The 26969-nt window shown below is 48.0% G+C and overlaps 1 protein-coding gene across 1 annotated transcript in view; it reads right to left on the bottom strand.

Annotated features, from left to right (window-relative positions):
• PTPRU (protein tyrosine phosphatase, receptor type U) overlaps window positions 1-26969 on the bottom strand; it is a 563689-nt gene that overhangs the window by 266230 nt on the left and 270490 nt on the right. Inside the window, exons 5-7 of the mRNA XM_015423947.1 lie at window positions 22708-22823; window positions 20120-20294; window positions 18104-18397 (exon numbers count right to left, since the gene is read on the bottom strand). Of these exons, the coding sequence (XP_015279433.1) occupies window positions 18104-18397; window positions 20120-20294; window positions 22708-22823 (585 nt within the window). The remainder of the gene's footprint in view (window positions 1-18103; window positions 18398-20119; window positions 20295-22707; window positions 22824-26969) is intronic.

Raw genomic sequence — 26969 nt, 5'->3', positions numbered from 1 at the left:
GGAGTCACTGCAGGATCAGGGCTGACCACCCTGTAGGCTGCTCTGTCATTGATGACTCACACTTGTCCCCAGATGACTCAGCAGGTTGGTAAGTGGCACCTGGCCCTGAATGACTCCTCATAAACACTGCCAGAAAAGGGTGAGCCGGCGTGGAAACAGCTTGTCTACAACCCTTTTCATACAATGACAGAGTTGGAAGGGGCCATACAGGCCATCTAGTCCAACCCCCTGCTCAATTCAGGATCAACCTAGGGCATCTGACAAGTGTTTGTCCAGCTGCTGCTTAAAGACTGCCAGTGAGGGGGAGCTCACCACCTCCCTAGGCAGCTGATTCCACTGTTGCACAACTCTTACTGTAAAAAAATGTTTTCCGAATATCCAGCCGGTACCTTCCCGTCCTTAATTTAAACCAAGTCCTATTATCCTCTGCTGCCAACAGGAAAAGCTCCCTGCCCTCCTCTAAGTGACAGCCCTTCAAACACTTAAAGAGAGCAATCATGTCCCCCCTCAACCTCCTCTTCTCCAGACTGAACATTCCCAAGTCCCTCAGCCTTTCCTCACAGGGTTTGGTCTCCAGGCTCCTGATCATCCTTGTTGCTGTCCTCTGCACCTGCTCCATTCTGTCCACATCCTTTTTGAAGTGAGGCCTCCAGAACTGCACACAATATGATTTTGTGGGGTTGTATTGTGCCTCAGAGTGTTTGTGACACCTTCTGGACTATGACCTGGCTTGTGCTCTTTGGATTTGCCCTTCTGGTTTGATGCATGGACTTTTGAATATCTGTGCTTTGACCGTGGACTGTGTTTAGACTATGCTTGCTGCCTCTTGCTCCAGGTGTCTGCCTGAACCTGGACACCTGATCGCTTGGCTTAGATAGGAATAGGGTAATAGCTTTTTATTGCCCTGACTGAGGACACCACGATCACAGTTTAACTCTGTAACTGTGGAGCTCAGCAGAGTTATAAATTTCAATTCCCCTCAGCCAATTTTTCCTCCCTGAAGGCACTGTCCAAGTTATAAAGTGGTGGGGGAGGGTGACTGTGGACAGAGAGAGATTCAGTTTCCAATGATGTCAGGAGAGTACACTAAATGATTCTGCTGCCCTCTCCCACTTAAATTCTAGCCCAATTTTCCAGTCCACGGAAATACAGACAGATATGGTCATGCTTTAATTTCTCATCCAAGGCAGGGCCCAAATATTTGGCCAGTGCGCACAAATCCATTAGAATTTACCAGGCTGTGAAGCCACACAAGGAGCCAGTGGGGGAGGTCCATGCCCTATGGGAGCAAGCCACCTGTCTTCAGAATAAATCAGACTCCAAAGAAGGTCCAACACTCCTTTCCTCTTGATACCAGAATGGACATCACTCTGATGTAGGCTTTCCAAGTCCCCCTGGAGGGCGGGGAAACCCCCGCCCCAGAGGCCCGTTCCCCGCCGTCGGCAGATCAGGCCCCGGGGGGAACTCCACCCCCAAAGCACCCGACGTGCACGGCACCCGGAAGTGACGTGACCACGCCGGGCACGCTGGGGGTGGGGCCACGGTCATCCGAGGGAAAACCCCAGCATGCCCGGCGTGGCTGCGTCACTTCCAGGTGACGTGGTCGCAGCGCGTGCGTGCTTCGTGTGCACTCCAGGAAGAAGCCGGGAGTCCCCCACTCCAACAGCAGGTAAGACTTGGCAACACTAATCTGATGACTTCCCTCGGAATGTGACAATTACATTTCTTAGGCTAAGATGAAGGCAAGAAGCAGCCTAGGGGCTGGACATGTGGAAGCCAAGATCCATGGTGTGTGTGTAGGGTTGCCAGACCCAGGTTCCGGCGGGGGTTCTTTGCCTGCCGCCAGCTGGGAAACCTCACCCCCAAACAGCAATATCAATGTGCGATGTCCCCAATGTTCCCCTCCCCACAACAGACACCCTGTGAGGTAGGCGGGACTGAGAGAGCTCTTTCGAGAACTGCTCTTTCGAGGACAGCTCTGATAGAACAATGGCTTGCCCAAGGTCATCCAGCAGCTGCAAGTGGAGAAGTGGGGAATCAAATCCGGTTCTCTCAGATTAGAGTCCGCGCATTAACCACTACACCAAACTGGCTCTCAATGTACCCTTATTGATCATATTCATGGATGCTCTCAATAAGTGACAAAAGACTTGGGGCTGCATTTGGATATTGCCACTTAGCAGTCATTCGCCTCCTGGATTGTCTTGTTCACTCAGGGGGAAAAAATCTAAATTATTGCTATAGTGCAGTTTTGCCTGTGCGACCCAAGTCTCCTGCCGAGGTGTTCCCAGGATCCCACTTCCTTCTTCCCCAAAGTATTGCCAAATGAAAGCACTGGCTGTCTTCCACTTCACAGGAGAAGGCGTCCCTTCAGGAGAGCCCAGGAGGCCTCACCTATGTGTATGCAAGGAGTAAGGTAAAGGTAAAGGTTCCCTTGCTCGAAAGCCAGTCGAATCCGACTCTAGAGTTGCGGTGCTCATCTCCGTTTCAAAGCCGAAGAGCCAGCGCTGTCCGAAGACGTTTCCGTGGTCATGTGGCCGGCATGACTAAACGCCAAGGCGCACGGAACGCTGTTACCTTCCCACCGAAGTGGTACCTATTTATCTACTTGCAATTTCTTGCTTTCGAACTGCTAGGAGTACCCATTTGGAAACAGCTGTCTCCATGATGGGAGGGCAGTTGGCTTACAATCTGCTAACATTATGTGGATCTTCCCAATGTTTTGTGATTGGATCAAACCCCTGACAGCCATTTTGAGATTGGTCCCACTTAGGGTTACCAACTCTGGGTTGAGAAATGTCTGGACATTTGGGGGTAGAACCTGAGGAAGGCAGGGTTTGGGGATAGAAAGGACCTCAGTGAGGTATAACGCCATAGAGTCTACCCTCCAGGAAAGCCATTTTCTACAGGAGGACTGATCCGTGTAGTCTTGAGATCCACTGTCATTCTGGGAGATCTTCAGGACCCACCTGGAGGTTGGCAACCCCAGTCCCACTCCCCTATGACAGTCATTTTGTTGTGACACTACCCTCCTCTTCTCAAAATTCCAAAAGTGCCACACAGTTCAGCAAAGCTGGAGGCCTCTGCTATGCATATAATAGTACCATATCCACAGTGTATGGATGCAGCCTTTGACTCATTTGGCAAGACTTGCAGCAGCTTTGGATATGTACAGAATTACTGTCAAGGAGTGAGGGATAAGGCCTCTGGGGTCTGTTACCTGTGATCAGGGAAATAAGCAAAGCATGATATGTGCTTTATGCAGTGCAACAAGACCAGGTGCACCAAAGCCCCTGGGAAGAGACAGGAAGGGGGATGAGTCAACTCTCGACATTGTTATTAATGAGAATCATTAATGCAAATATTAATGAGAATCATTAATACTATCCATTTGGGGGAGGGCTCAGCACCAAGAGCGCTTTCAACTGCTGTGATTCATGTACAAATTTTGAATTCTCTGTGCTGTAAACACTTGAAAATGCAGAAGCGCACTAAACGGGAATTACTCATGGCCTAACAAGCACTAACGAAACAGTGACATAGATGGCAGCCACCATTTGCGTCAGCACAGGAGTAATCCGGAACCCTCCAGAGGTAAAGGGAGAACGAGCTTTAACTGCTGGACTTAAAGAAGGAAGCTTAGGATGGGATTTTGTATAACATCTTTTGAGCAGGGTCCAACAGAAGTGACCTAGTAGGATCGGCAGGTAGCATGATGCAGTGGTCAAAGCACTGGACTAGGATCTGGTAGACCACAGGATCTAACTTCTCCTTTGCAACAAAGTTCATTGGGTGTGCTTGGGCCAGTCATTCTCAAACAGCCTAGTTTATTAAGTGATATCACACATCTAAAACGGACAATGGGAGAACAATGTACATTGTCCTTAGCCTCTTGAAGAAAAGGGGTGATAAAAAGGGGTCCTCAATCGTGTTCAATGCATGGGCACAGGTAGCGGGTGCTTCAACAGACTAGCTGCCATGGGGGCTGGCTCTAAACACAAAACAGGAAGTAAGGCAGTTCCAAGCAAAGCTTCCTCCTATGAGGAAGGCAGTTGTTACCAAATTGATGGTCCCCCAGATACGGGGGATACTTCCTGGGCTTTTCAGAAGATGAAGAGTGGGGGGGGGGGTTATACCTTGTTTTTCTCTACTTTAAGGAGTCTCAGAGCAGCTTACAATCACCTTCCCTTCCCCTTCCTTAAACAGGCACCTTGTGAAATAGGTGGAAGAGTTCTGAGAGAATTGTGACTGGCCCAAGGTCACCCAGCAGGCTTCATGTGGAGGACGAGTGGGGAATCGAACCCAGGTCTCCAGATTAGAGTGTACTGCTCTTAACCACAACCCCGTGCCGGCTTTCTTTTTCAGAAGTACCTCCTATACCACTGAAGTGGAGGAAAACCAGGACTGACTGCTTGCTTTGAGGGAAGAAGCCAGTGAGCAGCAGGCAACACACTGGTGTTGCAGCACCCACGGGCACCATGTTGACTATACTAGACAGATTCATGGCTGAACATGAAATCTATTGGTGAGAGGAACATCAAGAATGGGGTTTTTATTACCGCATCTTTGATTAAGGAACTCCTGATAGTCAACTAAAGTCAAGCTCGTCGCAGGGGTGGTTAGCCACAGCCCAAGGAAAACAACACAAACAGAATCAATGCTCCTTCCATGTTGGAATCAACTAGAGACGCTGCACCAAAAACTGAGAGAAGCAGGATCCAAGATGAAACATGGTAGTGTAGAAGGAGTACAGATGACCTGAGGCTTTTCACCCCATCAGTACTGATGTCTTTTGTCTTTGAAGCGCCTCTGTAGTCCCAGTCAGCCTAAACAAAAATTCAGAGTATTGATGCCTGCATTGTGTCAGTTGCTTGCTGATTTTCTATATGGGATCCCCTTATTTCACTACCACTCAATGCCCCACACACCCCCAGATACTAGGAGAAGAGCTTTCATTGGGGTGGGGGGAGCTGTGGGGAAGAAGGACAAGCTTCTAAGAGGGAGACATCCGTAGCTGTGCCCATGAAGATGTTTCAGACTCTCCCATCCTGGAGCCAGTCCCATAATTGAGAACCAAGAATGTGAGCTTTCTACTGAGCTACTAGCACTAGTGGTGGTGCTGAATGTAACATTTGGGTCCACGCGCTAAGAGTGGGGTTCCTGGAGCTGTCAGACTCCCTATGGGGATCCGACTTGGCTGCTTAGCTTGAGAGATGGAACTAAACGGATATCTTTGGATCATGATTCTAGGCCCAACCGATGGTGTATAACGGGGCTGAATATCTCCTCAACCTCCTACGGCAGCCGTCCCCCAACCTGGTATCCATGCATGTCACAGAGCACACCAACAAGTTTTGCACACCAACAAGTTTTGTGGTGTCCACTGGCTTCTCCAACAATGTGTCTTTTCTCCCAAACTTAATAGCCCGTTCTGGTTTTCCTCCACCATGCTTTGGAAGAGCTCAGGAGGCATCATCCCCTTTGTACCTGCAGCAAGACCCCATTTGGAAACAGCTCCTGTCGTGGTAGGAAGATGCTTTCTCTGTAACCTCCCATTATTTTCCAGTTGGCCCCAGGACCCCATGACAGCCATTTGGTGGCAGCATCCACTCTGCCCTCTTCAAAATTCCTAAGGATTGACAAGATGGAGTACCCCTGAACTACACATATCAATTTTTTTGGGGGGTGCACTGTCTCAAGCCACAATACGTGATGTGATGGTGCTCCCAGCTTAAGCAGTCACCTTACAACCATGGAAGAGATGGTCTCCCGAGCAAATGGAGAAGAAGAGGTCAATTCACAAGCCTTCCCAGGGCTAAAAAGAAATTGGCGTCCTCCATCTGACAGCGTAAGGCTGTTCCCATCCTTCATCTGCAGCCCTTCAAATCGAACCACTCAGAGGTCTCCCGGGAGCAGAGCAAGACAGAACGGGGAAAGCGTCGGGCTTGAAGCTTCAATCTCCCTTTAATTTTCAGCGTTATTTAAATGATCAGTGGCAAACAGACAGACTGGCACCCCTGGGCCAACGTAAGCAGACTCACGAGTGCTTCAGTCAGAGATCAACTAACAAGGATGTCTGAAAGCATTAATATTGCTGAATATATCCATACAATTAGTGCCAGTACAAAGCTGACTCTGCTTCTAGTTGCTAATACAGCTGTGATGTGCCCAGGTACCGCAGCAGTTCTATCACTGTCAATCAAAGCCCGGAAGAGAACCCAGAACTGAGACTCTTCCTGCCCCCATGTAAAAAAAAGAAGAAGTAAGAAGCAGGCTACGCAGACATGAGAAAAAAGGCTGGGGAAACACAAGACACCTCTCTCGTGGCACAGCCCTAGCACAAGCAGCTAGGAGGTAATTTGGATAGGTATGACCCCCTCGGTGGGGGGCAGTTCATTGGTCAAGTATCTGCTTTGTATGCAGAAGGTCCCAGGTTCAGGTCCAAGCACTGCCAGTTTAAAAAGAAAAAAAGAAAGACTGGGTAGAAGGTGACATGAAAGATCTCTGACCAATACCCTGGAGAACTGCTGCAAGTCCGAGTTGACACTATTGACCCTGATGGACCAATGGTCTGACTCATGAGAAGGCAGCTTTGTGTGTTCTTGTTAAGGGGATGGGCCATGGCTTGGGTAGAGTATCTGCTTTGTATCCAGAAGCTCCCAGGTTCAGTCCCAGGCATCGCCAGTTTACAAAAAGGATCAGGTAGGAGGTGATGTGAAAGGCCTCTGACTGAGACCCTGGAGAGCCACCGCAAGTCAGAGTAGACATGACTTGACCCAGTTAGCCCTGTTCAGACAACCCATCTGCACATTGACCATGTGGGGATGGGAGTGCAAACATGAGCAGGATGGTCCAATTCCCTGCGGCCACGTGATTGTCATGCCAGCTGCGTGGTGCAAACATGTGGAGGAAGTGTCTACGTTTGCACTACCACCCCGTGATCAGCAATGCTGTTTTCCAAATGCTGCTGGTCACGGGGACGGACTGTACACCTGGAGACAGGGCCAGTTCATGCCCAGGCCCCCTCCCTGCACATTCAGTCAATACGGAAATAGGTTTTCTGTACAGGGCCATTGGGTCATCTGTGTCTACTCTGACTTGTGGCAGAACAAGGGTTAGTATAAGATATCTTCCTGTGTTCAACACCAGCTACCTCTGTACACATTCTCCTGTTGCGTTCATTGGCAATCACAAATGGCAACTTCCTTTTAAAATGCACACTTCTCCCTGCTACCCAACCTGCAGTGGGTCTGTAGAGAAGGGGGACAGCAGGACTCCCATCTTGCACAACACTGAACCGTGATACATGGAAGAAGTGGCCTAATGGGGTCATGGGCTGCCCAGGACCACCAGGCAGAAGTCTGCACGTGTTGCAAGCAGTGCTCCTTACAGTCAAAGAAGTGGCATTCCCAGCCACACACTCCACCCACTGCCATTGAGGAAAGGGTATGCAGGTGGCTGTGAGCATGGGAGATAGAAGAGCAGGCAGGGGAAGATGCACAAGGAGATGTGGGGAACCTTGGTGGGGGAAGAAAGGGAGGTGTGACTGGGGATCCAGGTGGTGGGGAGAGGAAGGGGGGGTGATCACTCTCTCCTCAGGGACCCTCAAAAACTGAGACTGGCCCTGGGTCCCAATTCAGAGAGAATCGATGTGCAAGAGAATGAGCCCTTAGGGAATAGACGTATTTGCACTGCAGGGAGGGACTCTCCTGTAAGCCGCTCAACAAGAATGGGCACAGAGTGGGATATAAATCTGATAAATCAATAAATGCTTGAGCATGAATTGAATTGTGTCCTCTTTTTGGAGCTATAATTAAGAGCTACTTTCACAAAAGGAGAGGCAAGAAAGAGAAGACCGCTGGCTCTGTACATGAGGAGGCTCCCCTAAGAGGTGCATGCCATGCCATCCTGTGATGAAGGCACCGCCACAGAAAACTGGGGATGGTGGCTTGACCATGCCCCACATCACCCTTCAGTAACAGCTGACTCCTGCCACGGTTCAAGGGTACAGCATCTGCTTAGCATGCAGAAGGTCCCAGGTTCAATTCCTTCCATCTCCAGTCAAAAGGGTCAGGGAGTAGGTAATGTAAAAGACCTCAGTTTGAGACCCTGAAGAGTTGCTGCCCGTCAGAGTAGACATTACTGATGGGTCAATGGTCTGATTCAATATAAGACAGCTTCATGTGTTCACAGCTGCACCATGATGCAGAAAAAGGCAGGCTCAAGGTGGGAGTGCTTCAGTTAGGTATTGATCCCCCCCCCCCTTCTGAGGCTTGCAAGGAAGAAGAAAAAGCACCTTTCGGCTCCTCTCATCACTTCTTCAAGCTCCACAAAAGAATGTGAGTGTGCATGGAGACACACACATGTACATTTCAAAATGCAGAGTCCTCAACCTCCAAAGAGCCAATCAGGGTAACCTTGGGGACACCAGAGGCTGTCACAGTAGTGCCCTCACCCTTCACCCAGGACCACTGCCTGTGGGGCAACTTGTCATGTCAAAGAATGCCCCATGCTGAACAAAAGGGCATGGCAATTCAGGCGGGAAGTGCTAAAAGGGCCTCTCTCGCTTCCATGTGTGCACACTCTCCATCAAGAGCAAACAAACAGGAGGAGGGCAAGCAGACCCAATTCCAATCACCACCCCAGGTGCCATTCTGGTCCCCCTGTCCAGCATCCTCTTGAAAGCTGGGAGCTGCCACTCTTCGCTCTCAGCCACTAGGAGAGTCCCCTCCAAGGAGCAATTCCCTATCGGTACCTCTGACGACTCTGCCTGTCCATCAGTTTTCTCCCCTTCAGTGTGCAGGGCAATGTGGAGAAGGCACAGAGGGAAAAGCCCCAGTAGCACCCTCTCCTTTTGCCGCCAGAGGTGGTCACAGGCTTCCATCAGAAGAAAGAGTGACAGGCAGGAGGCAGCCCATGAACTATGCAGGGGGTCAGTGAGTCTGTGACAAGGAGCTGCCCACTAAAATGAAAGCGACCGACAAGGGGAGCCAAAGGGGAAGAGAACATGGGGGGGGGAGGGCTTCAGTGATGACAGGACGAGAATTGGAGGACAGATTGAGAAGGAACGGCAGTTTTATACTGAGCTACTTGGAATGCACAACCAGAAGCAGGGGCTGAATCACTTTCCCCTCCTTCCTGAATCCTCCAGTATCATGTAGTGGTTAGACTGTCAAACTAGGTCCGGGGAGATACAGATTCAAGTCCCCGCTCAACCATGAAGCTCACTCGCCTTTGGCCAGCCATTCCCTCTCACACTAACCTATCCCACAGGGTTGTTGTGAAGACAAAATGGGGTGGTGGGGGGAGAAATCTATGTCTCCCTGAGATCCTCAGAGGAAGGAGGAGAAAAATAGATCTCAATGTCATTTGCCTGCTAGCTCAGTAAGAAGATACTGAAAGATAAAGAGCAGGACCAGAGAAAGCCACCCTGAGCCTGCTTCGGCGGGGAGGGCGGGGTATAAATAGAACAAATAAATAAATAAAGTGACAGAAGGGGAAATGTTGAACATTGTGCAAAGAGACCAACTATATTTGCAGAGAAAGAGACAGCCAGTGCCCATGGCATCTGACAAAGGTACTTGCCATCTGACGAACAGAGCTTTGGTCCTCAAAAGCTTATATCCTGGAAATCTTGGTGGTGGTCTTTAAGGTGCTACTGGACTCGAATTTTGCTCTTCCACTACATGCCAGCTTGGGCTGTCCACCTGAAACTGGCTACTGTGCTGTGATTTAGCTGACTGCAATCCCTCTGCTGAAAATAATATGTCTTTATTAATGAGGAACCATCAAATCGGCTCGGCATTTGGAACAAGAGGACAAAGAGGTGAAGAAGGGATGGCTTGCTAACAAAGGGAATCCCAACCGAGATACCTGGAAGGGTACGGCTCACCCCTCAGCCACGGAGGTCTAGTTAATTTGTGCCCCACGTCACCTCAAGAGGAAACCAGGCTGGCGGGTCCAGGAAACCATATAACAGAGTAAACTGCTGCAGGGAGTGGATGCTGGGAAAAGTCAATTAGAAGCAGAGTCGTGCACTTATCCTGACACAGTTTGAGGCAGTTAACGTTCTGAAGCCCTTTGCCATTTCCCTGGCGAGTGCAGCAAAAGGTTTCCAGGCTCCCACTGACAGAGCTTCCTACACTGAGGCCGCTTTTCACTTAAAAGCAATCATAATGTGCGGCCGGAGGAAAGAAGGGAGCATGCCTATCATGCTCGACTCAAGAGACTCCATTGTTAATCACCCGAGAAACACTTCCGTCCTACAGCTGCAAAATCCAGGACAGCTCCGAGTTGTAGGGTTAGTGCCACTGAGGCTGATTCTGCATTGGCTTTTCCCTCCGTTGTTTTACGAAACCCACGTTGGAACAGAAATTCCCTTCTGCATTGCATGCTGCTTTCACTTCCTTTGATCATCGGATTTTATGGTAGCCTCCACACTCCGTGCTACTTTTGCTTCCTTTGATCATCGGATTTTATGGTACCTTCTGCATAGATTTGTGGCCATTTTATGGCCATTCAGAGGTGACTTTGCAGTCAATACAGCGTTGGCCCGGGGTATTTCAATGTGGTTTTGAGCTGCACTTGTTCCTCCCACCTGAGAAAATGTGGAGCAAATGCTAGATGCAGAATCGCCCACAGTGGGAAAGTCTTGAATTCGAAAAGGAAAAGAGAAGAAATAGATGTGCATTCTCCACTGCTCTACTTTGCCTTTAAAACAACCCTGTAAAGTAGAGGGGCTGTGGCTTAGATAACTGTGACTCTGATGGGTCCAGGGATTCTTCACCTGACTTGACCAACTTCATAGTCCTAAACTATGGGGCTTCTGCCCAGCATGCAAAAGGTCCCAGATTCAGTCCCTGGCATCTCCCGTCAAAAGGATCAGGCAGTAGGTGATGTGAAAGGGCTCTGCCTGAGATCCTGCGGAGCCGCCGCTACTCAGAATAGACAGTACTGACCTTCATAGACCATGGGTCTGACTTAGTATAATGCAACGAGGAAAGGGCTGTGGCTCCGTGATAAAGCATCTGCTTGGCATGCGGAAGATCCCATGTTCAGTCTCCACAGCATCTCCATTACAAGATTCAGGTAACGGGTGATGGGAAAGACCCAAGAAAAGCTGCTGCCAGCCCAAGTAGACAGTACTTATCAATGGCCTGAAAGTATAAGGCAGCTTCGTGTGTGATCAAGGACAGAAAGTGGCCCAACACTACCAAGTGCTTGTGGCTGAGATGAGATCTGAACCCAGATTTACTTGCTGTGGTCAGTTTTGTACATTTATATTTCATATATTAAATATTAATACCCTGCCTTTCCCTTTTGACTCAAGGCATCTTGCATTTCCAAGATTAAAAATATACAAAATATAATAGAACCCCATTAAACTGCCTCCCCAAGAAAATACCTGCAACATATACCCCAGCAAATATTTGGGGGGGAGGTGGTGTTACAGTGGTTCCTAAAGACAAGAAGCTGCCGCCCTCCCTTCCTCTAGGTGCTCAGTCTACAAGGTAGGAATCCGTACAGAGAAGGAATGCCATTCGGCTTTGGTAGATGCCAAGCAGACCACCGTTCAGTGAATGCACGATGTACAGGCTTTACAAACACTTTGGTTGTGGAAAGTGCCATCTAGTCGCAGCTGACTTATGGTGGCCCCATAGGGTTTGGAAGGTAAGAGACATTCAGAGATGGTTTGCCATTGCCTGCCTCCCTGTCACAACCCTGGTATTCCTTGGTGGTCTCCCATCCAAATGCTAGACAGCATATATAAAATGCTGATTCACCAATGCCTAAATAACAAGGAAAACATTTGACTTTTTAAGGGGGGAAAATTCACAGTGAAGGGACAGCAAACAGTGCAAAAATCAAAGAACACAGATTTGATTTGCATCAGCGGGAAGTTAAAGGTGAAGCAGGGATTTTGAGGACAAGACAGCAGGAGATGAGAAATTTGAGATTGTCCCTGTACGGTGTTCTCCACATGAGGAACTTGCTTTACTCCCTTGAGCTCCTCCAGAAAAAGGGCTGGGCTGTGAAAAACAGGTACGTTTTTTTCTCAAGATCCCTCCTCTGTTCTTTTAACCTGAAGCACCCTCTCCCATCTTCCACATCCCCTTCTCAAATTTAAACTTGAGTGCTCTCAGCAGTGAATTATACATCATGGGAAGAGGTGGCTGCTAAACCACATTGTCCCCAGCCTTTTATTAATCCACCTGCTGCCAAGATGCTTTGACTGTTCCTGTACTCAGTTGCTGAAGCAATGATCATTTATCAGTTTAATGTGGCCCCTGTTGGTGAACAAAACCGTAAATCTGGATCACAAAGGCTGGCTTCTGTCTGCAAAAAAACCCAGGTATTTCTCTGGAAATGGATTGTTTCCCATTCCCACTGTTCTGTCTCAAGCTGGTCATTAGCACTTGTCTAATTGTGAGCCTGGATGACAGTAAACACACATCCGCCTCAGAGACAGCTCAAGGACTTAAGAACATTCATAATACCAGCTCAAACGAGGCAGCGATAAGGGCACTCCACTAGCTCTCCCGAGTCTCCAGGACAGGTGAAACCACTCAAATCGTTCCAGCCATTGACTTCTGGGCAGAGCTGTTTTGCTGAGACCCATCTCTTGCAAATGTCTGAATCTCTGAACAGTGAATCCTCAGAACATTAAGCCAGCAGGCCACCCCTGGAATATACGTTGGGGTTGCCAAGCCAGCAGGCCACCCCTGGAATATACGTTGGGGTTGCCAAGACCAGCTTGGGAAATTCCTGGAGATTTGGGGGGTGAAGTTTGGGAAGGCAGAGTTTGGGGAGGGAAGGTGTAATGTATTCAATAAGCTGCCATTGAATGCAAAATGTGTGATGAAAACATCTAATTGAAATGCTATGTTAAGCTTCGTCCTGGGCTAGGATCCAAATACATCCAATCACATTACTAGCCCAGGAAGCACCTAACCAATCACTTTTCAGCAAGCTCCCTGAGCGGGAACGTCCATGATTGGTCCTTATGTATGCAACCTTATTGGTTGGCAAATGTACAGTAGGCGTGGCTACATTAGCCGGGAGAGTTTAAAAGCAGGATAGCTGCAATGTAAAAGCTGTTCTGGCTATCAGATGTTGATCCGTGTTGGAGTTGTGTTCGAGTTGAAGAATAAAGCTGTGTTCTTGCTGAATCACTCTCCGACTTCTTTGTTAAGCGAGCAACTTAACAGGAGGGACCTCAGCAGGGCATGATGCCATAGGGTCCACCCTCCAAAGCAACCAGTTTCTCCAGGGGACCTGATCTCTGAGGTCTGGAGATCAGTTATAATTCTGGGAGATCTCCAGGCCCCACCTGGATGTTGGCAGTCCTAATATATGCTATTACCTGTTGTCCCTAGAATGGGCCTTGTTCAGGTAAGCAAAGTGGAGAATATCCTAGCCTCTTACTCAAAGGGGACACGGGGACCAAATGAGATGCTGCAAGTCCCATGTGAGTCCACAGTTTTCCTTTTTGGGGGGGGGGCAGGAGGTACACACCATGGTACAAAGGGGTGAAGGAGTTTATGCTGAGACCAGACACAACACTGTGAGTTTTGTATATTTATCTCTGGGTAGTTTCTGTTTTAAAGAGATGACGCCTGGGAGCCTGATTCAGATGGGAGCTGGAGTACAGGGGGTGCAAGAGTTAATGCCAGCACCAGAAGACACCAACAGAGACCCACACATAGGACTTTCCATGTACGGAGTTTCCGGTGGGTTTTGTTTGTTTAAATAGGATATGCACAAGGTCCTGATTCGGATTTGGACCAGAGTACAGCAGGAAAGGGAGTTTAGGTCCCCCACACCCCAATGCTTCCCTGACCCAAAACAACCCCACTGACCTCCAGGATTCCAGATTTCCCATACAGCTGCAGCAAACTCCAGCCCTACTGGGATGCTTCAGGTTCAAAAAAGATAGCAAACGAGGAAAGCTTAACTCCACCTTGCACTACATTCCCAGTCCAAATCATCATTCCATGTCTATTTAAAAAGGGGGGTGGGGTGGAATTGGCTGCAAACTCCACACACAGAACTCCTACGTAAGTGTTCCACCTCAATTGCCCCTAAGTGTAACTTAAGGGATTCTGTTCCACATCACTCATTTGTCCACAGTTAATTAGCCAAAAAGTCATTGGTACAACCCATCAGCAGAAGGCTGGTCAATACATTAGGCAGCGTTTACGGAGTTGTTCAGCCTGACTTCATCACCACTGCCCTGTGTGGCTTGGTGGTAGAATAGTTGCTTTGCCAGCAGAAGGTCTCAGGTCGAGTCCAAAGCATCTTCAGTGAGAAGAATCTCAGGGAGCAGGGGCTGGGAATGATCTCTGCCTGAAAGCTTGGAGGGCTAATTTAATTCACAGGATAAAGGAGTGGGCTAGATCAGGGGTCCCCAATCTTCTAGAGCCCATGGACAGTTTTGGAATTCTGACACAGGGAGGTGGGCACAACCTCAAAATGGCTGCCACAAGAGGTGGAGCCAACCACAAAATAGCTGCCAAAGGAGGCAGAGCCAAACAGACAGAGGAAACCCAATCGCAAGGGAGAAGAGGGGTGATTTAAAATATACACTGGAGAACAGGAGTGAGAGAGAATTAAGAAAAACTTTGGGGGCAGCTGCTGCCCAAAAATTATTATTTTAATCCGCATAGCCGATTTGATTTTCAGTGGCCAATCAGGAATTCTGCTCGGCCAGAGCCCCAGTCTAGGCCCACCCACCTTCTCAAAACATGGGCACCATTTTGGGGACCCCTGAGTTAGATGCTCTGGTTTGGAGAAATGCAGCTCTGTAGGTTCCCTCTTCTCTTTGACCTTTGATCTGACTTCTCAGTGGACCATTCCAGGAGAGTGGTCCCAGCCGCTTTGGCTGTCTGTTAGCGCAGTCTGGATGAAGACTCAGAGCTCTGTCTCCTTAAGCTTCTTATTTCTCAAGTTAAATGGCTTTAAGTATTGCCTAGAGGCTTGGGGCTTTCTAATGACCCCTACGTGGAGCAAATCAGTGAAGCAGTTATCGAATTGTACTACAGGAACAGGCTTACAACTGACAAAGGCAGCTGTTCATGCTAGTCGCTACTGAGCTAGATCAATGTGCATACTGCTCTTCGCTTCGAGCTCTTTGCTTCCCAGAGGTCTCCGCCACAGGCAACTTAAGTAAAGCTGCCGTTCTGCTTTTCCTTTTAAGCGGCACTGCTCATTGGCAGCTTCCAACGTTAATGTTTACATGACTTCAGCCCTTAAAAAAGAAATGCAGAAAGCAGCAATGCAAAAAAAGTCAGACAGAAGTCAAAACACTGGGATTTTTGCACAGCTGCATTACTGCTCTACCAAGGCATGTGCTGTGCCATCATGTCACGACCAACTGATGTTGACCTCAACAAGGGGCTTTCAAGGCAAGAGAAAAGCAGAAGTGGGTTGCCATTGTTTTCCTCTGCAGAGTCTCCTTTGGTGATCTCCCATCGAAGTACCAACCATGCTTATCTCCTGAGATTTGATGAGATCAGGCTATACTGGCCAGGGACCTGCATATCTTCAAGACCACCTCTCCCCTTATGAGCCCCGTAGAACATTGCGTTCTATGAACCAGCATCTCCTGGTAATCCCTGGTCCTCGGGATGTCTGCCTTGCCTCAACTAGGGCCAGGGCTTTTTGGACTTGGCCCCCACCTGGTGGAATGAGCTACTTTATTAGATCAGGGCCCTGTGGGACCTGTTACAGTTCCACAGGGCCTGCAAGATGGAGCTCTTCTGTCGGGCTTTTAGTTGAGGCAGTGGGCATCCATTTCGATCTGCCCCCCCCCCCCATCAGTGACCGCAGATCCTAGAAGTTGACGGGAACTATAACATTGCTGGAATTAATATCATCTATTGAGGCACACTGTATGTTTTTAGCATTTTACTGATTTTAATGGTTTAATTAATGCTGTATTGATGAATATGTTTTAATTGTAAATCTGCATTATTGCAGACTAGGAATAAAGCCCATTGTGGAAATAAATGCAATGAGCTCTAGAAAGAGGCTCTAGGAGAGTGCCAAGGCCTTGGACACTCAGCGTCAATGTGCTGTGGCGACCTCAGCAGGGTATAATGACACAGAGTCCACCATGTTCTCCGAGGAACTGATCTCTTCTACCTGAAGAGCAGTTGTAATTTTCAGTGATCTCCAACCCTCACCTGGAGATTGGCAACAATGGTCTACCAGGAGGAAACGTAGTCTTTCTCTGCAATGGGGACCAAAGCAGCTGACATCATTCTCCTCTCCCCCTTTTGACTTGCACAACAACCCTGTGAGGTAGATTAGGCTGAAAGTTTGTGACTGGTCCAAAATCACCCACTCAGCTTCTACAGCAAGAACCTGGATCTAGCACACCCTGCTCTGAAGCACTGACTGCTACGTCTAGGGCAGCCAACCTCCAGGTGGAGCCTGAAGATCACCAGGTATCACAATTGAACTCCAGAAACCAAGCTTGGTTGCCTACCATGGCAAAACGGGCTCCAGTTTACAACTCAACTGTTTGCCTCCCACCCTCGTCCTGTAGGCGTATCTCACTCCTTAAATTTGCTGCCACCGCTCATGGAATTGTCACTGCCTTTTTAGAGGGACAGTGAGACCCTTCTGGCCGAATCTCCCTATTTGGAGATGGAATCCCCAATCTTTGGGGGATCCCTGGAAAGTTGGCAACCCAAGGATCTGGCCTTTCCTTGCTTTCCTGGGCTACCTTCTTTCTTTGGTATTGTGCCGAGCAGGGGAGAATATGTGGTCAGAGCACAACACAGATTATTAGCCCGAATAAAAGAATTTATTTAACAATTGACATAGTTATGGAGCACACACACACTGTAGGTAAGTAAGCACACACTATGAACCAACAGAACATAAATCAACAGGGGTTAAATGTAATCCTCCTCTACCTCTGGAGGTTTTGGGCTCAGGATAGGATTATTCCTTGGACCGGCCTCTGGCTGTACTTCAGCCTCTCTCTCTTGCCCAAGACAGCAGGGAAACTTCCATTCATTCCCCAGTCCAGCCGACTGTGGGGTGGCTGAATTTCTGCTGCCTCCCAGGGACAAAGACTGCCTTGGGACAGTCCCTGTTTTCCCGCACTTTTTGGCCTTGGGGCAGCTGGGAACTATAGGCCAGCAGATGAGGAAGCCCCATTCAACCCAGTGAGTGATACCCCTGCAGGCCCCTCTCTGGAACTACAGCTCAATTAAACCTTATGGGGGAACATTTTGAACAAAGAACCACAGCCATCTTACAAACACAGGTAACTGCCATTTTGTGACACCTACCAACAGCCACTGAGGGAACAACTAGTCCCACACAGGAGGCAAGTAGGAAAAGCATCTTCGTCAAGAGAGAAAGCCATTTGCCAGTAATTCTGACAGGGCACAGTGGCTGAAGGGGAAGTGGGGAGGGAAGAGGAGCAGACCCAGCACCCGGCCAATGGCACGCGAGTACTCTTGAGTGGCGGCTTATGGGCCAATGGCTGAGGGAGTGCAAGGAATGTTGCCACTCCAAAACAGAATTATTATAGAGAGAGATCTGTATGCCTGCAACCTGCCCTGAGCCTGCTATGTGGGGAGGGTGGGATACAAATCCAATAAAATAAATAAATAATTTTTTTAAAAATACCATGGACTTATGGCTACCCTAACCAAGGGCTGTCACATCAAGTGAGAAGCGGGGGTGGTTTGCCATTGCTTTCCTCTGCAGAGCCTTCCTTAGTGGCCTCCCATCCAACTTCTGATATCTGATGAGATCAGGCTATGACATGGACTTATGGTGACCCCAGCAGGGGGCTTTCAAGGCAAGTGAGAAGCAATCTGCCATTGCCTTCCTCTGCAGAGCCTTCCTTGGTGGTCCCCCATCCAAGTCGGTACCTTGCTTAGCTTCCAAGATCTGACAAGCTCAGGATGTACCATACTTCCTTCCTTCCAGTTACCACCTTAATCCTCGGGGAAAGGAACGTATACTGCTTGGCAAATCAACCTTGTTCTATTTCAGACTTGTCCCAGATCACTGGTTTTTCCCATCAGAAGGAAGATAGTTTTTTCTAAAGAGTGATGCTGGCAATGAGAGCTCCTCCTACCTGCACACTTGGTCCTGCTGATGAGCGGAGGCCCAGGTCTGCCCGTCCCCCCATCCCCTGGTCGGGTGAGCAGGACGCTGATCTCATACTCGGTGTCAGGATCCAGGTGCCACAGCTTGTAGGTCTGCATGTTCACAGCGTGCACTTCTGACCACGGGCCCGAGGTCATGCGGTACTCGATTTCTTTCCTTACAATGGGACCATCCCCGATTATGGAGTTGGTGTTGAGCTGGATGATCAGGTAGGTAGAACCGGCTCTTAGCAGCTGCGGGGGTGCGATGGGGGTGGGAGGCTCTGTTAAGAAGGAGGGACATATGGTTAGTGGGCCACAACTTGCTTTCTTTCTGGACCAGGGGTCCCCAACATAGCACCCATGGGCACCATGGCACCCACTGACACCTTTCCTGGTGCCCACAGGTGCCTACTAAGTGTTTTTTAGAAAGTATGTGAGGCTTCTGATTGGCTATGCATTACTGCATTACTGAAAGTCAGCTGTGTGAATGCAAGAAAATATTTTTATATTTTAAAGGTATCTGCCTGAAATGTTGTCAAGTTATTATGAGAGTTGTTCTCTGACATTTTGTGGTTGGCTCTACTTCCTGCTGTCGCCATTTTCTGGTTGTGCCCACCACCCTGGATCATAATAACAAAAGGGCCCTCAGGCTGTAAAAGGTTGGGGACCCCTGTTCTAGACTCTTAGGGTCAAAACATAGCAGATACCAGAACAGATACCATCTTACAGGTGTGTTTAAAAGCTACATTTCAGGAGTGTACGACCCCAGCTGCACAAGGGGAGGAGAAAGGATTTAATGATTCCATCTACCAAAACTGGCTTCCCTGTATCCCAATCACAATGCAATCCTAAGCAGAGTTACACCATTCTAAGTTAGTTGAAGTCAATAGGCTTAGAAGGATAAAACTCTGTATAGGACTGCACTTTTGTCTGCCTCAAAGAGAACTAAAAGATAGATGTCCACCTTTGCTTCCTTCTGAAGCTAACGGGAGTGCAGGGAGACCAATATCAATGGGCAAAATGGTATGGAGACAATAGGGCTAAACCCTTGCTTCCCCTCCTCGGATGTCCGTTACCAAATTGGAAACCTTGTGCGGCAGAAATTTAGCTTTTGATGATTCTACAATCATGAGAGTAGACACCAAACAAAGTCAAGTGGCCATCAGAAGATTTGCTTCCTGAAGATTAGGATTCTCCTGCACAAGAAATCCAGTCATAATATTGGATTCTCCTGAAAATTACAGCTATCCTCACACATATATCTGTGTCACAGCTGACTTAGGGCTATCCCAACACAGGTTCCAAAGCAAATGATTAAGCAGAGGCGGTTTGCCATTGCCTTCCTCTGCACAGTCTCCCTTCAGAGCCGCCCATTCAAGTACCGATCCTGCTTAGCTTCCAAGATCTGAAGAGATCAGGCTATACCACACCACACCACTCCACATCCCATTCTCTCACATACTAATTCCTTATCAACACCAGAGAGGCAAATCAGGATCCTTCCCAGGCCCAAGCCTTTCAGCCATACTGCAGTGCAGACACTACGTAAAGCTGCTGCAGTGTTTCATCAGAAATAATTAAGGCTCTGGTGACATCTGTCAAAATACCTGAAAAAAGTACTAGGTGACAAGCGTTACCCGTGCTATTTTTCTCCCCTTCTCTGTTTATGTTCATTGACTCACAAAAACCACTCCTCCCTGATAATTAGCAAGTGTTCTGGCACTTTGGGACCAGAGAGACACTAAACCCTCATACCTGTCGGTTCCCAGATTCAAATCACCTTTCTCCATGCTTTAGTTCTGTAATGCATCACAGGACTTGGTTTGTCCACTGTGTGCAATGTTTGACTTCCATGATCAAAACTATTACCCACATGTAGCTGGGCTCTTGCAAAACCACCTTGCTGTTTAGAGAAAAACAGCTTGGCACTCAATTCCTTCAGCCCTACCTCTCCCTCTCCCGGAATGATAGTCATCCAATCAGCCTCAAGCATCGCCTCATACCTTTCACAATCAATTCAGCAAAGTTGGAGACGCCAGCACCCCTGCTGGATTGGGTAACGCAGCGGTAAAAATCCTGCTCCTGCTTGGAAACCTTGTCCAACTGAAAGGTCGCCAAGAATCTCCGGTGGCTGATGTGTTTCACGGAGGCAGCCGGTACAATCGCTCCATTCTGCCTCTGCCATTTGGAAAGCCAAAGGAGAAAAAGAGATTGAAAGGTAGCTGGCATCCCCTTTTCCCATCTTCGCCCCTTGCCCCCTTGCGCCTTTCCAGTTTGGGGTCCAGTACTGCATCCCTGTAGGACCAAATTTGGCACAAGGGGGTCTGTCATTCCTGTTTCTGCCCCAGTTGCTGTCAGCTATGCTGCCATGGGGGTTGGGGAGTTCATTCTGTGTCTTGCTAATTACTATTGCATTCCTGTCTCTGCTGTTTTGCTTGTGCCACAATGCTTATCTCTACAGATGTGCAGGAGGTTGTTATGTTGGAAGTTGTATTGTCTGGAAGTCTCCTATTCACCGTGAGAGACTATTGCTTCCCAGCTGTCGCCATCTAACGGTTTTCTTGCTGGTCCCCCGTGCAGGAGGATTCCAAATTGGCCCATGCCATGGGGGGGGGGTGCATATGAATACCCTATATCCTATTATGCTCAATGGGTTGCCGCCATTCTCAACAGTGTCTATGTTACTGCATCTATAGCTTTGCAATAAATGTATAACCATTCCTGAATGCGTGCACTTCGTTGTGAGCTGTGGGTCCTGACATTTGCATATAAAACAAGAATGGAAGTTTTGCTTTAACAGTGCTGGAAAGCACCATCAAGTTGCAAACAACTTATGGAGATCCCTTAGGGTTTTCAAGGCAAGAGATGAACAGAGGTAGTTTGCCAGTGCCTGATTTTGTGTAGCAACCCTGGACTTCCTTGGTGGCCGCCCATCCAAGTACTAACCATGGCCGACCCTGCTTAGTTTCTGAGATCTAGCTAGCTTTGGCCATCCAGGTCAAGAGAGCAGAACTCAGCCCCAGATGCCTCAACAGCAGTACCACCAACAAAGCACCGGGGCAAGGTCTACGATTTGGAGAGTCAGGGCACCATTTTCACAGATGCCTTACAAGGCATTGGGAAGTGCAGACAGGAAACCATCATTTCTTCAAGAAGATGGTGCTCCCAGCTGTCTATGGGGACAAGGATGCTGGAGATGACTGACAGGAGGTTTCCAGAAGAGCCTGTTTAGAACTCCTCCGCTTTACCCAATTTCTACAGCTCCATGTCTCCATACAGAACCCTAGACGATCACTCTCTTTAGGTGTTTTTTCCACAGAAGAAGCCAAATCCTCGCAAGACAATTTGCATGGGTGAGGGAAACAGTCATACCAAAGCTGGAAGGATCCAGCCCCAACGCGGAAGAAGTTGGCAATTCCTGCTTAATTATCCCCTGTACTTTGTCATGTTCATGTTCATATTAGCTCAAGCAGCTCCAGTTTGGTGCCTACAGACACCATGATGTTCAGCACCACCTTCTCTGGCACCCACCAAGTGTTTTTAGAAAGTGGCCAGGGCTGATTGGCTACTGGAGACTTTATTGGCTGCACAGATTCTTAGAAATGTTGCTTTAGTAGCAGCTGCCACCACAGCACAAGTATCTTCTGTGACTGAAGACAAGCTGTGGCAGCCATTTTGTAGCTGTGCCCGCCATACTATGTGAGAACTGTAAAGGTACCCACAGACAGACTGCGGACCACACAATTAGCTAAAAAGGGAATCTTCTAAAAAAATTTAAAAACCAGGAATTGTGGTATTCTAAAACCAAGTTCCCATCATGCCATGCCACAGTCTCATAAATACTAGTTTTATTGATACTTAACATGTTTAAAGCTAAAATATATCTACCGTTTGGATACAGCAAACTGCTGGCATTACCAAGCCAAAAGGGCAGATATATTACAAGTATTTTGGAATCACCCCATAATTGACCCCTTTTGGGAACACTTCTGGGTAATTAAGAGGATGATAGGTTATGAAATGCCAACAAAGCCCAAGGTGGTGCTGTTCCACTTTTAAATTAATTGTCTCGGGGTTAACGATACAGAATTGGTTACAGCTCTCATAACAGCAGAGAAAATGTTCACCACTGCAGAGTGGAGATCTGTTAATCCACCACTGAAGATGGATTAGTATAGGAGATTCAGTATGTAGTCGTCTTAATGAAATTGACTTATTCCAAGAGGGAAGGAGCCTGATTTTCTTTTAAAGAAATCTTAGGTAGGGCACAGCTGTGTTCCAAGTGGGATGGTGAAACTACTGGCCTTGCCCTGGCTAAAGCTCAGGTGGCTGATGCTTCCTCCAAAAGACAAGCCTTTGTAGTTTAAAGGGAAGCCATAATCCCAGAGTCAATTAATTTTAAAAGACAGGTGATTGTATCAATGTTCTTAGCGGGGCGGTATATCCACTGGTCCCTACTGGCCCTTAGACCTTTCAAGAAATGATGTGTCAGAAGGAACAGGTTGAGGGCACGATCCAAATCGCAAGAACCCAAACCACAGGGACCTGGCTGGTGGACCCTGAGGAATAATCCCGGTAATCTTTGACTTACCTGCATGAGAAACCTCTCTGCTTCGGAGGCCTTCCCAGCAGCTACACATTGAAAAGTAGCATTCTGACCCGCGTTCACTTCCACGTCACCCAGGCGGGAAAAATGAGGTGCTTTGGCTGCCAGAACAGGGAGAGAGGAGGGAATCAATCCTTAGTCATCCCTGAACTAGCACTTCTTTGTTACTCTTCTCTTAATCATACTCAATAGGATATATCTTTCTTGGGGAGGGGGGATCTGGCCCCCAGGCTTTTACCTGAGAGCCCAAATCTTCTCCAGTTCAATGGGCCAGACGGGACTGGCTGGACACCAAGTCTCAGTGGGCAAGAGAAAAAGACACAAGCTTGCACTAAATTCTATTTTATTGATCCTTAAGCGGATTAACAGAAAAGCTTAGAGCATTTACCAAAAGGGTAGCGTACACAATTACCCAAATAGGGAAGACATATCTCTCAAATGGGAGGCAGTGTCATACCTTGAAATGTCACCAATATGTATACATTTTTGCAATCAATAGAATGCAGGGTGGACAATAATACAAACATAACAATAACTAGGCCCTTCCCTATAATGGCATCATGAACTTTACCCATCTCAGGGTTATCTAGCAGGTCAAGAGTCCTTAAACAGAGCAGGAGACATACATGACCTTAATCTATATACATTTTGTCTTGAAGATGGTACGCTTTGGCTCAGGGAATGTAAACTATGTATGAAACAGAATTCAGCTCCCAGACACTGCCTGTGTTTCAGGAGACAACATTAACCATGCCACAATGCTTTCTGGGATCTACTCTTGCTGTATTCTATTCAATGTACCTTATACATAAATGTCAAAGGCTCCCTAAGCATCCAATTCTGCCACAATCTTAATGGTGCACCCATTGTCCAACCATTCCTCCAAGGAGCTCAGGGCACCAAATACGGCTTTCCCTTCCCCATGCTGTCCACATGTGCAGGCTATATGCTCACATGCTCCATTCAGGCAATTTAATGAATGTGCAGGGAATGGGATCCATCAAGCATGATCACCATACCCCCAAAACGTATGAACACCCTCAATGTAGGGTTGCCAGGCTGCAGTTGGTAACCACCAGGAAAAATTGAGGAGTGGAGAATGGTGTGACAGCACTGAGCCAGCATACTTACTTCACTTCAAGTCAAAACTGGAAACCATAGAGTTTTTGCAAAATGCTAGAGTGTTCCCTGTATCAGCTAGTTTTAATTGGAAGTGACATAAGTGCAATTCTCTCTCACTCAATGGCAGTCTTTAAGCAGTGGCTGGACAAACACTTGTCAGGGATGCTTTAGGCTGATCTTGCATTGAGCAAGGGCCTGGACTAGATGGCTTGTATGGCCCCTTCCAACTCTATGATTGTCTTATTCCATGCACCAGCAGGATGCCATCACACATTCTCTCCCCCCCCCCCACATTTCCTTCTGCCAGAAACCAAGGAGCTAACAGGCAACAAAAGGGATTTCCAGGAGGCTTCCTGCTATAGTATCCCTAACTCTATGGGTTGACTGTGTCCAATGAACTACTGTATAAAAAGAGTTGACTTTGTACCTTTGTAAGTATCAGAAATCGTTGCCAATAAAATTTGACTTTCTTGAATATTACCAAGTTTCCAAGGGGCTACCAAGGTCAATGACTCAATTTAAGATCCTCTCGATTTGGTCTCCACACATCCATATACTAATCATTCTCTTGTCTATAATTAAGACACTATTCCCCATTATAAATCACTAGGGCTGCTTGCTAATTAAAGGTGGTTTATTTTAGCTGATCAATCATCCAGCTTTTTTAATTGATGAAACTGAAATAAATCTACATGTTACCAAAGCCCCTTTTTGTAGATAGTGAAGGATGTCGGGAAGCTAACTTGTCAATTAACAAAAAGCTAGCACTCTCCGTGACAAGGACAGATTGTCTTTAATATTGTTTAGCAAGCCTATGGGCAGACACCCATGTATTTTTGTTTACAGGCATCGCTTCAGATAGTTGAGGTACTTTTATAAATAATAAATGGGGATGGCAAAAACATCTTATTGTTCATTCCTTATTAAAGTAACTCGACAAAGCCAAAATGGCTGCCAGAATCAGCAACCAGACGAGCGACAGTTGGGGAAAGACTCTCTGTCATCTGTCATGCGTTGGCTTGGTTCCTGCATTTCCACACACACAAAGGGAGGGAAGTTCTTTGCCACCATCCCCCCACAACAGCCTAGCCCCCGCCCTACCCTCAAAATGGTGCTCCAGGGAGATGAGGGACTCCCAGGAATAGTCTCCCTCAGGAAAGCTGATTAGGTAAATACCAGCCTCCATTTTGCCTACAAAAATTCTAGGCTGGATCCAAGCCACTGCATACAGACATGATTCTGTAGCCAGACAATTTGCCCAGATGAAGCACTCAGTGGCTGCGGTCACACACACTAAATAATCCACTTTCCGTCTACATTCAGGGCACTCTCCAACTGGATTTTCACTGTGTGAACTGGCAAGATCCAGTTGGAAAGTGCATTGAAAGTGGACTGAATGTGGATTATTTAGTGTATGTGACTGCAGCCAGTGTGTCACCCCAGGCAGAAAGGTACCAAGGACTTCCAGAAACTCAAAGATAAGATCCACGGCTCAAATTGTCTGGGAGCCCTAGTAAGTCAGGAGATGCACTGATATTCGGCCTGCTCACAATTGCAGTGTTGAGATACATAATCTTGTACCTGGTACAGCAGTTGAAGTCCTCACTAGTGACAAGGCAAGTCCCTGTGGTTCACTTTGGAACTGGCTCAGAGATCTCTTGTCACTAAGTCTATAGATACAGGGTTGTATCTGATAAGGCTCAAAAATGAGTAGCAAGGTATCTTTCTCTAGTTCTGTTTGATCTCTTCCCAATCCCCCCCACACACACACACACAGTTCTGGCTGACTAACATGTCCCTGCTCCTTTCAGTCCCCTTCCTCATCCCTTTCTATTTATGGTGTTAACTATATTGAGTCTCCTCCAAGGAGGTCAGGACCGCATAGAATGTCATAGACGGTTCTCCCCTCCTCCATATTCACCTCACAACAGCCCAGCATGGAAGCCACTGCACTGTAGTGTTGGACTGAGATCTGGGGGACCCTGGTTCAAATCCCCATGCTGCCATGGCAACTTGCTGACCTTGGGCCATTCACATACACACAGCCTGACCTACCCTCACAGGGTTGTTATGAGGATAAAATGGAGGAGAGGAGAGCAATGTAAGTGAATTTGAGTGCCCACTGAGGGGGAAGGTGGGGTATAAATGAAGTAAATAAATTAATTTAATTAACTGTGTGAAATAGACTAGGCTTTAGAAAGACTACGGCCCCTGCCACACGGCAGGGGAAAAGCCTCTTAAGGCGCGGCTTTTAAAAGCCGCGCCAACATTGAGGCGCCGCGGCGGGATCCCATGGATCCCCTGGCCGCGGCGCCTTTTCTCCCCGGCGCGATCAAACGCCGGGGAGAAAACACGGCCCGAACGGGAGCCGGCCGAACTGCGCATGTCCGGGCATGCGCAGTTCGGATCCGGGCCGGGGTTGAGCCGGCGCAAGGAAGCGCCGGCGATCAAACGCCCCGGTTGCCGCGCTGCTTCCCTTTAAACCACCTAGGTAGGTGGTTCAGTTTGTGGCGGCGTTTCCTGGGAATGGGACAGTTCAGCCACGGAAGCAAGACGCTTCCAAAATGCTGTGGTGTGATCGCGCCGGTTTGATCCGGCCCCGAACTGTCCCGCTCCCGGACCAAATCGCCGCGTGTGAACGGGACCTGATACTGGTCCCAGGTGGCACAGTCAGCCTTGTGGCTAGATGCAGTTTTGAACGCTGGCCTATACAAGTTCTAGACTGACAGCTTTACCCTGCCAGCACTCCCACGCCTTGCTAAATAATTCCATGTTGTTTGAAAACTGGTACCTCTGAGGCTTAACTGTGCCAAACAGGCAAGCTTCTGCAAATGTGCTTCATTTGTAGGATTCTCCTCCTATGACACAATTCAGGTTTGCTTGATTCCCCCCCCCCCCCTTGAGATGCAGAAGATCGGTATTTTTCTGTATGAGCACCCTCAACCTGCTTTTCTCTGCCTGAGGCAGACTCACAGTAGCTTACAATGTCAAAAGATAACAACAGAAAATGATCCACTACCAGATACACCACAAACCCAGATTACTTAACACCCCCCAAAAAAAACCCAGACTTTCTTTGGATGGAATCTGTTATAACAAATGATGTGTGTTTCAGTATTTAATTC

Source organism: Gekko japonicus, unplaced genomic scaffold (assembly GCF_001447785.1).
Source record: "Gekko japonicus isolate JY-2015 unplaced genomic scaffold, Gekko_japonicus_V1.1 scaffold344, whole genome shotgun sequence".
Classification (NCBI taxonomy): domain Eukaryota; kingdom Metazoa; phylum Chordata; class Lepidosauria; order Squamata; family Gekkonidae; genus Gekko; species Gekko japonicus.
This window is presented reverse-complemented; position numbering and strand designations above follow the sequence as displayed.